Source organism: Centruroides sculpturatus, unplaced genomic scaffold (assembly GCF_000671375.1).
Source record: "Centruroides sculpturatus isolate CEXI.00-Female unplaced genomic scaffold, Cexi_2.0 scaffold169, whole genome shotgun sequence".
NCBI classification, from domain to species: Eukaryota; Metazoa; Arthropoda; class Arachnida; order Scorpiones; family Buthidae; genus Centruroides; species Centruroides sculpturatus.
Window position 1 is genome coordinate 893,555 of NW_019384492.1, and position 16,999 is coordinate 910,553.

The window sequence follows — 16,999 nt, forward strand, 5'->3', positions numbered from 1 at the left end:
CCGGCTCTTGCTTGACCCATGAATAGACGAGCATCAGCACCTGTAAAATAGAAAACAAACAAAACATATCATCTCAAGCCATACGATCAAATTACAGAAATGCATAGCGTAACGTGACCCAGAGAAAAAGAAACCGCTGATTCTGCGATCACGTTTCGCGAGCAACTTCAAATGTCATACCTCTTGGGCTGACAGCTGTGTCTTTTCAAAAAAGGTGTTGTGGGTGCAAGACAGGGAACCAGTACACATGGCCCTGAAGACGGTGCCGCCAGTCTGCCTCCTCATCTTTTTCTGCTGTACTTTTTCACAGCGGTAAATGAATCCGAACCTGTCAGATGGAGCCGGTTCCTTCCGCATAGTGCCTAAAGATTACGACAAAAATATCGAAAAACTAGTAAATTAGAATATTGGCAGTTAACATATTACTGTTACTACTACTATTAACTCGCGTGGTCAAATATCGAAACAGGATAGCGGTTACTGTTATCCATGGTTTCAAAATGGCCGTACTTCCGACGGTTCGTGGTCCAGACGGATAAAAATGTAGCTAATGTAATGGAAATGAAACGAACCTAACCGAAGCGATGCCATTTTCGAACCATTAGTAACATTAACCCAGATAGCTGCAGATAGCACTCATGTAAACGCAGGAATCGAGGAAACGCAGGAATACCTCCGCGCTTCGGACATGGCGGAAAGAAACCGGTTAGGTCCGGATGTGGCACGAGCCCCACAAGATGGCAAAACGTCTGTGCAGCCTCTTCGGTGGGGAGATAGCGAAGAAAACTGTAAGATGTTATATTATTGAATATTGTGGCGGGATCCATAACGGGAGATGCCGAAATATCACACGAATAAGGCATGTTTTGATTTTAGTGTTTCCAATAATTAACAAATACTGAGTGCGAGGATATGAAGGAGAGTATTGCTTATATAACAGCTGAAAACCGTTACGAGTGTCACGTGACCCGCGGTCGCCACCCCATTGGCCCGCGGAGCCTCGGGAGACGGGTCCGAGTGTCACGTGACCACGCGCCCCATTGGCCCGCCGAGCGCTGCATCTCTATGGCTGAGGAACGACCACGTGATTTGGCTGTCATGCGCAGTGCTGTCCTTGGGCTCGTTTGTCTCAAATATGAGTTCCGAAATGTTTCTGGTAAGCGGAGGTGTTGGACTAGTGGACAAAGGCTTGGACTACAGTCAACATAGACCCGGGTTCGCAGCCTGGCCAAGGTACGACTAATAAATAATAATGTATTGTTATATTTACAGGCAATAGATGGTGACTACGGATGACTTCAGGCGGGTAAAATGTGGACTGCGGGCTGGCACGGAAGGGACAGACAGCAATGGTGAAGGCGGAGCGGGGAAGCGCGAGGAGAGAGAGACCTAAGGAAGGTGTTCGCGAGACCGCATTAAAATTTTTTGCGCGCGGTAGACTGCCTTTTGACCACGATGTCACGTGACCGGATATGACGTAGGCGAATCTTCAGGGGCTTATATCTGGCGAAGGGTCGCGGTTCATTAGACATTTATTGTTCGTACGGGGGAGGGCTACCCTTTGGGGGGTGACTACCCCCTCATTCGGAGGGTAAATCTTACCCACATTCTAACCTAACCTAACCTATTCTAATAAATTACCACAATTATTACCGATTAAATTATTAGAATAGGTTAGGTTAGAGCGTGCGTCCCCACTGTTTCTTTTTGTTTGCTGGAGCCGCCATGACAGTCCGCGTGTATGGACTTTAAACAAAATAACATTTTTTGGTTAAAGTCCAGATACGTATACCATCATGGCGGCTCATCTCTGATTCCAGCAAATAGTGGGGACGCACGTTCTAACCTAACTTAACCTAACCTATTCTAATAATTTGATTGGTAATAATTATATTAATTTATTAGAATAGGTTAGGTTAGAACGTGCGTCCCCACTGTTTCCTTTCTTTTGTTTGCTGGAATCAGAGATGAGCCTCCACGACAGTATACGTATCTGTACTTTAACCCATTTTTTTTTAACTCACCTTCGTCCGCTGTCATTCGGCGACTCTGGCACGCTTCTCCCTCCTCTTGCTCGCGCCGCTTGCTCGCTTGTTTGGCGTCGCTTCCGGGGCTGCCGGAACGTTTTCTGGCTCCTTCTATTCGGGCTCGTGTCCCTGCTCCCAGATAGATTTTCCATAAATGTTCGCAGAAAATTCCGAAACGTTCGCCCGGTTTCAGACTTTCCCATTTCAGATGCTTTCTGTACATAAACGCATACAGATAAATCCCTCGACGTCAAAATGCCGAAATCCTCCATCTCTGCGAAAAAGGCGAACGCAACGCAAAAAAAAACAACCCGTTGAAAATTCGAACTAGCAGAACACGCGCAGGCGCTCGCGTTGTCACGTGACATCTCTCGTCTCCAAACTGTTCCGGTGTCGAGGCTGGCAGTCGGAAAACAGGAAGTGCCGCCATGACAGTCCACATAACTGGACTTTAACCCTTGTTCTTTCTCTTTCTGATTTAAAATCATTACAATCAAATCTGATCTTGGCAGATGTCGATACCGAAGACGAAGATGTATTAGAAGTTCAAAGTTTTGCCGATGATCCACCTAGCAATAATTGTCTGCGTGTTTTGGATATGACTAAACTTTCCATTAACTTTCATGACGTGAAAAACGTAATCAAANTGTTGCCGATGATCCGCCTAGCAATAATTGTCTGCGTGTTTCGGATATGACTAAACTTTCCATTAACTTTCATGACGTGAAAAACGTAATCAAACCTTTCGATGGTAGTGAATATTGTTCTATCGATAAATGGCTGGTTGCATTCGAAGACTTTGCTAAAATGATGACTTGGTCTGATTTACATAAATTTATATTTGCAAAACAATCCTTAACAGGGTTAGCGAAATTATTCGTTGAAAGTCAAAGCGGTATTAATTCCTGGGATAAATTGAAATCGGAATTAAAAGCGGAATTTGGCAGTAAATATAACTCAGCGCGATTGCACGGTATGTTGGCTAAACGCCAAATGCTCCCCAATGAATCCGTGCAAGAATATTTCTTTAAAATGCAAGAACTCGCTAGTCATGGAAAAATTGAGCCTAACGGGTTGATCGAATATGTTATTTCTGGTATACGTGACATACCCAGTAACAAAGCGATGTTATACGGAACAGATAATTTGACAGAATTTCGTGAAAAGTTGAGTGTATATGAGAAGATCCGGTCTACATATTCTCGTTTGTTTCAGTCTAAACTGAATCTACCTACAGAGCATCGAAAACCCCAGCTTATCAAAATAAGCATGACGGTAAAACTCTCAAATGTTTTAATTGTAATGAAATTGGTCGCATTTCGAGTAATTGCTCGTATAAATCCGAAGATATTAGATGTTTTAAGTGCAAAAAATTCGGCCATAAAGCTAACGCTTGTCCTCAAAAAGAAGTAAACAAAATGGATCTAAGTCATTTCTCTAGATGTAACAACAAAATTGAAACGGATGTTGAAATCCTAGGTGCAAAAACAAAAGGACTCATCGACACCGGGTCGGAAATAACGATGATACCAAGGCATTTTTATGATAAAGTAGGGACTCCGAAATTAAACTTGGATGATGCATCTTTAATTGGATCAGATGGGAATAGTATTTCTCCGTTAGGTTTCTTCGAAAGTGAAATAAAGATTGACGAATACTCTCTTACTGCAAATATTTACGTGGTAGAAGGTGATCTGTATAATTCTATAATAATAGGAATAGATGTTCTGAATAAACTGAACTTCTCTATAACAAACTACGGATTCAAAATCATGGGGAAACGAAGTCAAAATACTATTCGTGTTAATTATACTCGAATTTTTGTTCCCGATGGAAAGTCTGTGGCTGAATCAACACTCGTTAGATCAGATGACGCCTCTACAAAAGAGCAGACGTTCCTTTCGCATTCCACTGAGTGGGGAGAGGGAAACGGTTTTCAAGACACTAAATCACTTGGTGAGCGCCCACTACTTGTGGTTAGTGACACAAACAATTTCGGCAGAAATAAAAAAGAAAAGTTTACTTCCAAATCTGATACATTTCCGAGTAAGCCTTGCAATGAAAGCAAAAAAAAATGCAATCAAGTGCCAGATATGGGCAGATTAAACCGTTTTAACCATGTTTCGTTCACCGACGACAGGGAGTATGATTTAACTGATCCCTCAGAAGATGAGAACGAAAAACATGCTTTTTAGGTCAATTGGCAGATGCGACAGATTGTTGTCAGATTTAAATCACATTCTGGATAGAAAGCAACGACAGAATTTGATGGAATTAATTACAACCTATGAGCCAAATAAGGTTAAGGATACCGGATTGAGATGCAAATTATTTTAACTGACGAAATTCCCATTAGTCATCGCCCACGTAGAATGTCATTTGAAGAACAAAAAATAGTAGAAGACCAAATCCAAGAATGGTTGGACGGTGGCATAATCAAACCTAGCTGTTCAGATTAATCTGCGCCAATAGTTTTATGCAAAAAGAAAAATGGCAAAATTAGACTGTGCGTCGACTTTAGAAAGTTGAATCGGAAAACGGTCAGAGATCACTTCCCCTTGCCTTTGATTGAGGATGTGATAGATCGTTTGGAACAATCAAAAGTGTTCACGTCGCTCGATTTAAAAAATGGATTTTTCCATGTTGACATTGATGAGAAATGTAGAAAGTATACCTCTTTCGTTACACACGAGGGCCAGTATGAATTTCTAAAGGTTCCTTTTGGCTTGTGTAATAGTCCAAGTGTATTCCAACGTTATATTTACCATGTGTTTAGACCAATGTTACAAGATAAAACTGTAGTAATTTATATGGATGATATCCTAATACCGTCATCAAATGCACAGGAAGGTTTAGAAAAATTGAAGCGTGTACTAAAAGTAGCTTCAGAATATGGGTTGGAACTTAATTTCGAAAAATGTCAATTCTTAAAGAACGAAGTAGAATTTCTCGGCTATGTCATCAAAGACGGAACAATTAGACCTTCTCCGACTAAAACAGCAGCCGTTCAAAAGTTTCCACAACCCAAAACCGTAAAACATGTTCAAAGCTTTCTAGGACTCACGGGTTATTTTAGGAAATTCATTCCCCACTATTCGAAGATAGCGAAACCCTTAAGCGATTTGCTTAGATATGGCGTAAAATTCAAATTCGGTCCAGAACAACTAGAAGCATTTCAAAAATTGAAGGACATACTATCACAAAGTCCAGTTCTCCATATTTTCAAGCGTGGCACTCCATTAGAATTACATACGGATTCAAGTTGCCTCGGGTTCGGAGCAGTTTTGCTACAACAAGCTGACAACGGAAAGTATTACCCGATCAATTATATGAGTAGGAAAACATCACCTCAGCAAGAAAAATATACCAGTTACGAGTTAGAAGTACTCGCGGTAATTGAGGGCTTGAAAAAATTTCGAAACTATTTGTTGGGTTCCAAATTTAAAATAATTACTGACTGTGCTGCGTTCCAACGAACACTCGGAAAGAAGGAGCTTACTCCAAAATTAGCAAGATGGTCTTTATTACTTGACGAATTTGACTATGAAGTTGTCCATAGGAAAGGCAGCCAGATGAAGCATGTGGATGCACTAAGGTGCAATGCAGTTTTACTAATTACGTGTTCTTCCGACGAAATAACAGCAAGAATTGTTTCTGCACAGGATACTGACGAGGATATAAAAGCTTTTAAGGATTCAGCGAGAAAAGGAGAGACAAATGATTACGTACTGAAAAATAACGTTTTATATAAATACGAAAACGGACTAGAACTGTACATTGTACCCAAATCGATGCAAACTGACATAATCAAACACGTACATCGAAAAGGTCATTTTGCAACGGCGAAGACGGATGTAATTTCTAAAATGCAATTTTTATATCCCAAACGCTAGAAAACACAGAAAATGTCATACTGAATTGCGTCGACTGCATACTATATAATAGGAAAAGGGGGAAAGGTGAAGGTCTATTAAATCCCATACCAAAAGGGGACAGTCCTTTGAGCACATACCATGTAGATTTTCTCGGACCACTACCCTCAACGAACAAAAACTACCAGCATGTATTCACGGTAGTAGATAGTTTTACTAAGTTTGTGTGATTTTACCCCGTTAAGTCAACAACTACACGAGATGCTTTGGATAAGCTGAGGATCCAACAAGCAGTATTTGGAAACCCGTTTCGTATTGTCACGGATCGTGGAACCGCTTTTACTTCCAAAGAATTTAACGATTATTGCACCAACGAGATGAATGAGCACATTACGATTGCCACAGGTATTCCTAGGGGAAATGGACAGATAGAACGTATGCATAGCATCTTGATCCCCGTTTTGGCGAAACTCGCGCAAGAAGACGCTACAAAGTGGTACAAATATGTTTCGGACGTCCAAAGAATCATCAACAGTACGCCAACGCGTAGTACAAGATATACATACACCTTTTGAAATTTTTGTCGGTACAAAATGAAAAATAAAGAAGACCTGAGAATAAAAGAGATTTTGGAAGAAGAATTTTTAAACTACGGTGCAAGATAGAGACAAGATTCGAGAAGATGCCAAATAAAACATCTTGAAACTACAGGAGGAAAATCGTAAATCATACAATAAGAAAAGAAAGCCAGCTCCCAAATATCAGGTCAACGACCTTGTTGCCATTTAGAGAACCCAGTATGGGACAGGACTCAAACTAAGACCTAAGTTTTTCGGACCTTACAAGGTTACCTCGACGATGCCTAGGGACAGATACGCGGCTGAGAAAATTGGCCATCATGAAGGGCCCAATGTGACTGTTACTGCAGCTGACCACATGAAGCCATGGCCCATTGATCTTGACTGACATCAAGAACTTTTCCGGAACATTTCTAATCGTATTTTTTCTTTTTGTTCTTATGTTTTTTTAGTTTTCCAGTAATCTCTCCGAGGACGGAGTGATCTGCAGGATGGCCGAGCTGTGGAGAGCGAAACGCCATCTGCCGGCGAGACGACGAGAGCGGGACGAGACGCGACTTCGCGAGAGGAGACGACCGTTGAAGAAGAACGTGCGAAAAGACGAAATTTGTTTTTTATATTAATCACAATATTTTTTTATGTAATTTGTATTCCTTAAAACGTTCCTGTTATCCAAATCTTTCTTACCTCAATTAAAGTTTTTCAAAAGGCAAAGAAAAGGCTCACAATAATATACAAGCAGTGTATTCGAGATAAATGTTTATGTAAATGACTGTTTATAACAGAATCCCGAACAAACAGATTATATATCAATATATACATATATCTGTTATATGTTCCTATTTTATTTTCTTATTTTTTCTTTGGAATTTCTGATTTCCTAAACATTTCGAACCAATTTACGTTTGTACAGTTCTGTGTAAGGACTAATATATTCTCTTATACAAATTTGATTAATTTAGTTTATATAATAAAGGTTTATCAGCTACCATATTTTAAATATTTGAATTGAAAACTACTATATTAAATTATTATTTCACAACTTGTATAATCAGTCAAATTTTCAATAAACCGTTACAAATTTTTTCTCTATTTAACTTTTATACAATTTTAAAAAGTAATGTTTAATCTATAGGTCTACTATATAAACACTTTCATAAATTTAAAGATACACACTGTTTATGTTTTCAATATGTAAGTAAGATTCTAAGTTTCTCGTTCTTTCTTGTTCCTCTCCATGTCTTTCTTCATTCGCTCTCTGTTCTACTCTCACTTCCTCAGCAGTTTACATATGAATATACTCAAACACCAAACAATTTGCTGAGCTTATTATTTATTTACTGTTCAAACGTTTTCAGCCTACTTCTAATAGGCCATCCTCAAGACATTACCGTTCTACATTCGAACACAAAACTTTCGAATAAATTTTAAATTTAAACTTTTAACATATTTTTAAACATCTTTACAATAAATTGTAAACTATTAAATACTTAACTAAAAAATTTTAACACATTAAATAATAAATATATATAAAATTAAAAAATAAAATTAATATAACAAAAATAAAAATATACATTAAACTAGTAAAATATATCCTCCATAAGTTTACGGGTTTTTAATTCCCATTTCTTTTTCTAACAAGTATTTCCATGCCGTTGGCAGAGCATTAGCATCCTTTGCGTTTAAGCAATTATTATTTATTTTACTCTTATATATCTGCATTTTTTCTATGCCAAACGCAATAGTCGGAGAATGGACCGGTCCATTCTCCGACTCTCTCTGCTCATTTTTTTTTCTCTTTCCTCAATCGTAAGCTCTTTCTGCTCAATCATCCTCTCTCTTTCCTCAATTTCACGCTCATTCTGATCATTCATCCTCTTTCCTCAATCGCACGCTCTTTCTGCTCAATCATCCACGCTCTTTCTGACCATTCATCCTCTCTCCTCAATCGCACGCTCTTTCTGACCATTCATCCTCTCTCTTTCCTCAATCGCACACTTTCCCTGCTCATTCATCCTCTCTATTTCCTCAATCGCACGCTCTCTCTGCTCATTCATCCTCTGTTTTTTTTTCAATCTTCCTTTCTCTTATTTCATTTGCTTTTTCTCTCTTCATTTGCCCGCTCTCTTTGTAGATTTACTCGCTCTCTTTGTTCAATCTCATATCGTTCACCCGCTCTTTCTCTTTCACTCGTTCCTTGTACATCCGTTCTTACTCTTTCACCCGCTCCTTGTTCATTTGCTCTTTCACCATGCATTCTTTCTTCATCTTCAGTTTTTGACCTTCTAGTTTCTTGTATTTTTGTTCTTATTATTTGACGTCTTAACTGATTTCTCTCCCTGTTTTTCCTTAACCTTTCCTCTCTGTTATGATGTCTCATTCCTTCTTCTTCGTTCCCGTTCTCTATTCTTTTCTCTCTCTTTCAAATTTCTCTAAAAGTTCTATCTTTTTCTGTCAGTATTAATGAGATTTCACAATTGATTAGTATTGATAAAGTTTGGAATATTTTATAAATAAAAAAGTTGTATCTAAGCAATTATAAGAATTATACAAAAATTTTAGATTTTAGTACTAATAGAGGAGAAGGTTGTATTACAGAACCCCATTTTTATTTCAGTGAATTGTAAATAAGGTATCATAACTACACCCACATTTTTTGTGCGAAAAGTACTGGTAACTATTAAACTAAATGTTCCTAATTGGATTTTTCGCTAGTGTAACTATAAGTATAGTTTTTGAAGGCTTTTGTACAAAAAGTCAGAAAGTAGGCTGAGAAAATCGGGTGGTAATATGGAACTTTACTGTATGTTTTCAAAAAATGCTTTAATGTATCCAAAAACAAATAGGAAAGTACAAAGAATGTTAAATAATTACAAAATTATTTACTCCAATGTATTTTATTGAAAAAATGCTTTTATAATAGAAAAATATGATCTCCATCAACAATATGTATTCCAGCAGCTCTTTTTCGATATTCTCAGGTAGAATTGAGTTTCTACCTAGTGTCTTTTTCACAAATTGCTCCTGAGGAATGTCTGCTTGCAAATAGAGAGTTCGGAGGAGTTGGGTTCCATATTAAAAGCACCAATGGAATCACCATCTTGAATTAACTTATATCTGTCAAGAACCAAATTTTAAAAAACGTGAACATCACAGAGATTAATATGTACCCCTAAGTCTCTGGAATGGAATACATACACCAGTGAACCTACAACTAAATGATTTATATTTTAAAAATAATTAAATTCACTTAGCATTCAAAACTTTCAAATTTTGAAAAACACAAATTTGGGATTCACTACGGACAACCGTTTAACTGAAGTGAAACGGGTTTTCCCCTTGCTATGGATGTCTGCCTAGTTCAGTTCAGCCACAATCCGCTACAGTTCGCCTTTATTATCAGTTCGAAATGGAGTGGTTCCACAATACCACCTTTTCCTCTACTAAAATTATAATTAATACTATAAATTTAGAATCTAAGCTTTATCAGTCTAAATACTGTAGAGATAGAGTACATAATTGATAAAATATATTTATCTTTAATAGATTACATATTATAATCAATTTTAAGCCGATAATTTTGTGGCTAAATTATTATTCTAATATTTGTACCGTACGTTTATATTAATAGAAATCCCCGGTGCATTAAAACCCCATTATTTCGAAACTCAAGGGACCGAAAAACACGACTTCGAATTATCCGAACTTTTTTTCCAATTGAATTTTTTTTGTAATTCTCGAATAAAATCATGACATTATCTTATATAATTTCACCCGTTAGCCTTATCAATGGCTAAAGCTAGGTGTACTCTATTCTATCGTTAATACGCAGACGTGTATTTAATCGACTTTGGAATTATCAAAACAATAGATTTTTGCGAAAAATGTCTAAAATAATTAAATGCAAACATTTCTTCCATAACCTCCTAACAAACTTGTATAAAATACAAAGATTGTTCAAACACTGCAAAACTGGAAAAAAATATGTCATAAAAAACGCAAACCTCTAAACCTTACAAATGAAATTCCAGCATCCCTCTTCTACTCCCGGAATTCCGAAACTTCCAGGAGTAGGTATGATCAGGCCAATTCCAAGGTCATTGGGAGATATGTACTTATATGATGAAAAAAAATTCGTATAAAATCAAATGTTTGTATTAAAAATATGAAAACCAATAATTCTAATACAGAAGTATGTGTACTTTTGTTTGGTATATTATTTATCTGCTTATATTTTGTATTAATTTTTTTAATTCGTATTTTATTGTTTACGTTAATCTGTAAATTAATTGCAATTTTATCTAATGTAATTAAATTGTAAGTCTGGTTAATGTATTAATTGATAGTATACTATTAATTCTATGTTATATTAAAGTACAGTAATATCCCGAACTTAGGTGGGACCGAGCGATAACCGCGTAAGTCGGGGTATAATTTCGCAATTTGTGTAAAATCCAAGTCTGATGTATGTAAGCTAATAAATGTTCTCGTTAATCTTATCTCGTCTTTTGATTCGTTCACGGTTACAAGAAATCACCACACAGAGTCTCTCAAGTCTCCGTAGATATAACAAACACAGAAATAAATAACACAAAATAAATTGTAGCTGTGTCGATTCCGCGCGACACGTCCGAACATGTAAGCCGAACAATAGTGTGGGGGATTGAGTAATCGAGAGTTGCTTGGCGCTCAAACAAAAGACGAATCGACGAGATTTGAAAATCGCGTAAGTCGAAATATTACTGTGTTAGTTTATTACAATTATCGTAAATTATGTTAATTTTAAATATTAAGCAATACTTTTAATTCAACACAGAGTTACAGTATGATATTAAATTTAAAGTTAAATATTAACATAGATTGAGCCATAAGTCTATTATTATAGAAAGGTCAACACTAGACACAGTAAAGTATTAGTTGCAACTGTTCAATTTACCATATTTTGACGAGTATAAGTCGCTGTCAAGTATAAGACGCACCCCTATTTTGAGACAAAAAATTTAGAAAAAACTTTTTAATGGGATTGTCTAAAGATCCATTTTATTAATCATAGTGGCCAAGAAATTCTATAACTGGTAAATTATACCCATTAGGAAACATGTCTATGACGTCAGTAGTAGTGGTTTGGCACATACTGATCACAAAATTAATTTTTTAATTAAACTTCGAATTACTATATATTTTATACTAAACCATACTTTTTATGGCTTTTTCAAAAGTATTTGTTATATTGAAAAATGATCTTGGTATATTACTGAATTAGTTTCATATGATATAGAATTCTGTTTTAATAAATTTTGAAGGAAAGTATTTATTAGTAGTATTATTTTAATAGGATTTTAGTATTATTTTAACATTGATTTCGAGGCATTTGCGGTTCACAATGAAAATATTTGTTTAAAACATTGTTCTGGGAGTTTAGGTTTTCAGCAGAGCATTCTAAAGTGTTTGGAAAAACTAATTTTTATAATGAGTGTATATTTTAAAAAAATTTAACAGTTAGATAAAAAATTAGCAAGATTTGACAATTATTTGCGTGGTTTATATCTATCATATGAGAAAAAATTTTAGGGAGTAGGCGCGAAGTGATAGGATTTACAAGCTACTATATAACTTATTGCTGAAATATGAATAATTTAAAGTCAGCAAAACTGAAGAGAAAAGTTCAGCAAAATTCATTTTTATAATGAATCTATTATTTTAAAAAAATTAACAATTAGACATATAAAAATTCTATAGTTATTTTGTAGGGTTTTAATCTATCATATGAAAAACAAAATATTTAGGAATTACAATCAGAGGTTCGTTTTCTTGGAGTCTAATATTCTTTGAACTCTTTCTTAATTACATTTAAATAAATACTCGTTAATATAAATTTAAATGTATAGAAATTAATTAAAATGATAATATTATTGATAATAAGTTGACATTTAAATGGATAAATGTAATCATATAAATTTTTAAAATATATTTAAAACTAATCTAATTGTACCTACTTTAATATATAACTAATACGGATAGTGTTACAATAAATTACCTTATTGTTGTAAAATTCATTCTTAAAGTTTAATGATATCTCACCTTGATTTAAATTATTATATGAGTTCATAATTAATAAAAAAAAATGTGTATAATCAGAGTGTCATTTTATAAATTTAATATCTATAATTATAGTTTATCAGTTAAACAAATATTATTTCAAAGAAGTAATGGTTTAGCATACACCATATAGTAATTCAAAGGTTAATGAGTTTGTTTGATCACATAGTTTAAATTTAATTTGAAGAAAGTCACTTTTTTAAAATATTATTATTATTATTATTATTGCAACTGTAAAATTTGAGTTAAATTTTTATACTTTCATTTCAGTAACTATATTTTTTTGATTTGGTACTCGTAGATTTTGGTGAAAAGCTGCTGTATATTAATCTTGCTATTTCATTGATAGCATGCTGACACCATCTTTGACTCTCTATCTCGTTGCCTCTTTCAGTAAATATTATGAATTATTCTGATGTATGTCAATAACACTCCCTGACTCTTTGTCATTGGAAACTGCTTTTTGGACATTCGTTTGTCAGACTCATTTTTTCTTCATAATAACCTTGACACAATTGAAATAAAAGTTGTATATTCAATAATTTTTATGATTATAATTAATATCAATTGTGTATTTTCGTGATGAATGCCAATCATATTGCAAGACTCATGACTGAAATTTTTCATTAGAGCAAACTGCTTTTTGCGCATACCTGACTGAAACCTATTTACTTTGATATTTTCCTTGACACAGTTGATGTTAAAGTTATTTACTCAATAACAAAATAATCTATTTGTTTTTCAGCCCCACTTCAGTATCTTCACAGACAATCTCGTTTAGTAACGACTGTGTTATTACCATTACTGTTAATACTTTTGTTTAGTTCAATGTAAACTAAACTTTTACAGTTTATTATAGATATTCTGATTAGGAAAGATTTATAATTTGAACACAATACAAAGAACTATTTAAGACGTTTCTTTCATAATAATAAAGAAATTGTAAAATAAATATTTGATTTTTTACATTATGTTATTGTTGTGTAGCCCATTCAGACGTATTCGTTATTCCGTCTTCCGAATATATAAACGCTTTAAGCGTTGGTTCGCAGGAGAGGTCAAACTCTAAGAGGAGTGTGAACTCCTAACCAGAGATAGTCGATCTTGGGACTATATTCTGTCTGTTGATGATGTAATGTCGCGTCTTTGAAACAAAGGAATTTTTTTCTTTAACATTTATTTTCTTTTTGTTTTAAAAATATAAATAACTCCAGTGTAAATTTTTGTGAAGGTTCTGTCCTGTCTAGGACCTTATATTAGATAGGGCATATGTATTGTAGGTTTTAATATGAAAAATTTTATTCTATTACTATATATTTATACTGAATTACAGATTTATAATATGGAAAAAAAGATTAAATATTCAAATCGGAAAACAAAATATATTTGTATTTAAATCCTTGAAGTTAAACTCTCGTATAATATAACTGAAATTAAATTCTAGATATATGCGATATTATCCTGTATGGCTATTGAATCCATTGCATTGGTTCCCTCCAATTTTCGCCAGGACTAAAACGGGAAGGAATTTCAAAAGACACATTGAAATAATTCATCAATTTGAAGAAAAGGTAAACCGACTTTCATGAAAGATCAAGGCTTATGTTTGGATTTAACAGATTTATGTTTTTATTTAATGCGCAGGTGTTCAAGAGAATAAAAGAAAATTACGTGAAAAGACAGCTACTACACTTAGAAGATAATGCACATAGTGTAAAAGAGCCGAAGATAAAACCGAAGCCTTTCATAGATTTACTGTTAGATCTTCACGTCAATCAAGGTTTAATATCGGAAAAAGACATTATCAAAGAGATGGAATTTTTTATGTTTGCAGTACGTATAATTCGTTAAAAACGTAAACGAAAGTAGTTTTATAATCCTCCACGTATTTCAATGACATCATTTACATTATTGCATTAATAATTAAATTATTAAGTAAAATTTATTTAATTAATAATTACAATTAACTTTCTTTTCAGTTAATTTAAAATTATATTTGATGTATAATTTATTAATCAATGTATTAATACTAAGTAATATGTGAAATATAAAGGGAAAAATCCTGCATACAAAAGAAATTTTTAAATTATTCATTTTCTATTTCAGTATATTTAAGAAAATATTTACGAAATTAAAAATCTACAGGAATTCACATCATAAATTATTCAATATTTGTATTAAAAACTTGAATCTTTGGGTTTTTTGTAATAAAGGGCTGCGGGTTTTTCTTGGCAAAACTGATAGAGTAGATATTATGTAAATCGGCGCTGTAAAGTCATCTGTCTCAATTATAATACAACACGCAACGAAGTACAAAGAAGCAACCTTACGAAATTTTCTTGAGTGGGAAATCTCTTGTATTACGATTTTTACCATTTAATCTCATTTTAAGGCTGACCGAATTTACGTTTTTCAAATACTAATTTAACTTTTAATTGTTATCGGTTTTCTTACCAATGTCTAAGATTCTTCTGAACAGAATTTTCTTCATAAAATTGGCATCGTTAAATATGGCTTCATGAAATATATTCGAATGATTCTGATTTTAACATTAAACTGTTGTTTTTGTCTATCATTCTCTATTCCTTCTGGATATTGAAAGTGTGCTTTTCATTCATACACATCGTTGTTTCGTCTTATTCATACTCGAAGCAGCAGTGTGATAAGAGATGGAATCTGTCTAAAAACAACACCTAAATAATTCTTCTTTTGGATTTGATCCCGAGTTTCCCAGGGTGATAGGGTTACGTCTTAACTTCCTCTGCCGTCTAATGAAAAAATATTTCATGACAAATTATTATTAATTAATATTCAATGTTCTATTTAGGAAGAAATTTAACTTTTCACTTCAACTTATTTTAATATCAGGGTTTTGATACAACCGCCCATGCTATGTCATGGAGTCTTTATTTCCTGGGAAGATTCCACGAAATACAGGACAAAGTGTATCTGGAATTACAGAGCATTTTCGAAAATGACATGAATAAAAATATTACAGTTGATGATTTGCTGAAAATGACTTATTTAGAATGCGTTATAAAGGTAACTTTACAATTTTTTAATATACGAAAATTAATTTGATACATTTCTACACCAAACTTTTCAGGAGTCGATGAGAATCTGTCCTCCTGCTCCTGTCATTGCAAGAGAAAATCTGTATGAAATAAAAATAGGTTAGTTGTATCAATCTAGACTTTTGCTTCTATTTATATCTCTATATTTTAATAATTGGTTATTCATTATATTAATAAAATAGATGATTATATTTTACCACCAAAATCTTCTATCTCAATTTGCATCCATGCTATTCACCACAATCCTTCTGTTTATGAAAATCCAGAAGTGTTCGATCCAGATCGTTTCCTGCCCGAAAACTTTAAAAAACTTCATCCTTATGCTTTTCTGCCATTTTCCGCTGGTCCACGAAATTGTCTCGGTGAGTGAATCGTAATAAATTAAACACAGAGTTATTTTACTGAAATGATTTATTTACAGGATTTAAACTTGCGATGGTTGAAATGAAAACCATATTAGCTAATGTTCTTCGGAATTTTAAAGTTTACTCTTTGGATCCTCAAGAGAAAATCGTTACTTCTGCTGAAGTCCTTTTGCGCCCGATATCGGGAATAAGAATGCGGGTAGAAAAAAGATAAACTACTCTTATATTGTCCTACCTGAAGAAATGTTTATTACAAATTTACATAAACATTGCCTATAATCTAGACTAGTAGGTTTGTAAACTACATTAAAATGTGCTGTTTACGTCTATTAGACAAGTAAAATATATTGTATAATGATTGGTATCTAGACAACTGTATCAAAGTCGTTGTACTTATTATAAATAATTTTTCATAAATTGTAATTCATGATAAAATATGTAACAATAAAATATAAATGATGGACTCTTCTTTTGATGGTGAAATGGTTTCGCCTAAAATACCTATCAATTTAATATATACATTTCTGCGAGTTGTATAGTGTTGTAAAATTACGCATTTTCCAGTTCAATCTATAGCAATTTTTTTAACCAATTTTGTTAACAAGATGAAATAATGTCAGCTTGTGATCCAAGCAACTCGGGTTCACATCCAGGGTTAAAACAATAATTATCGATACTCTATCGTAGAGATATTAGCTGATCTCTGCTATTATCATGCGACTATTAACGCTAATGCTCTGTATGAATTTATTATGAATTAAAATGAGAATAGTGTTTCTTAGTGTTTTTTTTTTATCTTTCATTTTTCCTGGGTGGAAGGAGTAAAATAGAACAACAATTTTTCCAATGTATTTTGTATTTTACAATGCCCTTTCAGCACCTACCATTAAAATATTTTAAGTAATTTTTTTTATTTAAAATTTACGCATACACATATAATATTCTGAAGCAATTAGACAAAATGCTTGTAAGTTTAAATAAAAA

The 16,999-nt window shown here is 34.0% G+C and overlaps 2 protein-coding genes and 1 pseudogene across 2 annotated transcripts; all 3 read left to right on the forward strand.

Moving 5' to 3' along the window:
* Positions 1-2,689: 2,689 nt before the first annotated feature.
* LOC111621832 lies at positions 2,690-3,718 on the forward strand. Its single transcript, XM_023364097.1, has one exon. It carries the CDS (start codon positions 2,721-2,723, stop codon positions 3,438-3,440), a length of 720 nt encoding a protein of 239 aa, XP_023219865.1. The 5' UTR covers positions 2,690-2,720; the 3' UTR covers positions 3,441-3,718.
* Positions 3,719-6,240: 2,522 nt separating this feature from the next.
* Positions 6,241-6,894, forward strand: LOC111621833 (annotated as a pseudogene).
* Positions 6,895-13,875: 6,981 nt separating this feature from the next.
* Positions 13,876-16,749, forward strand: LOC111621817 (cytochrome P450 4C1-like). Its single transcript, XM_023364068.1, has 6 exons — positions 13,876-14,147; positions 14,221-14,409; positions 15,445-15,618; positions 15,683-15,749; positions 15,833-16,012; positions 16,072-16,749. Exons 1-6 carry the CDS (start codon positions 14,025-14,027, stop codon positions 16,227-16,229), a joined length of 891 nt encoding a protein of 296 aa, XP_023219836.1. The 5' UTR covers positions 13,876-14,024; the 3' UTR covers positions 16,230-16,749.
* The last annotated feature ends 250 nt before the right edge of the window (positions 16,750-16,999 follow it).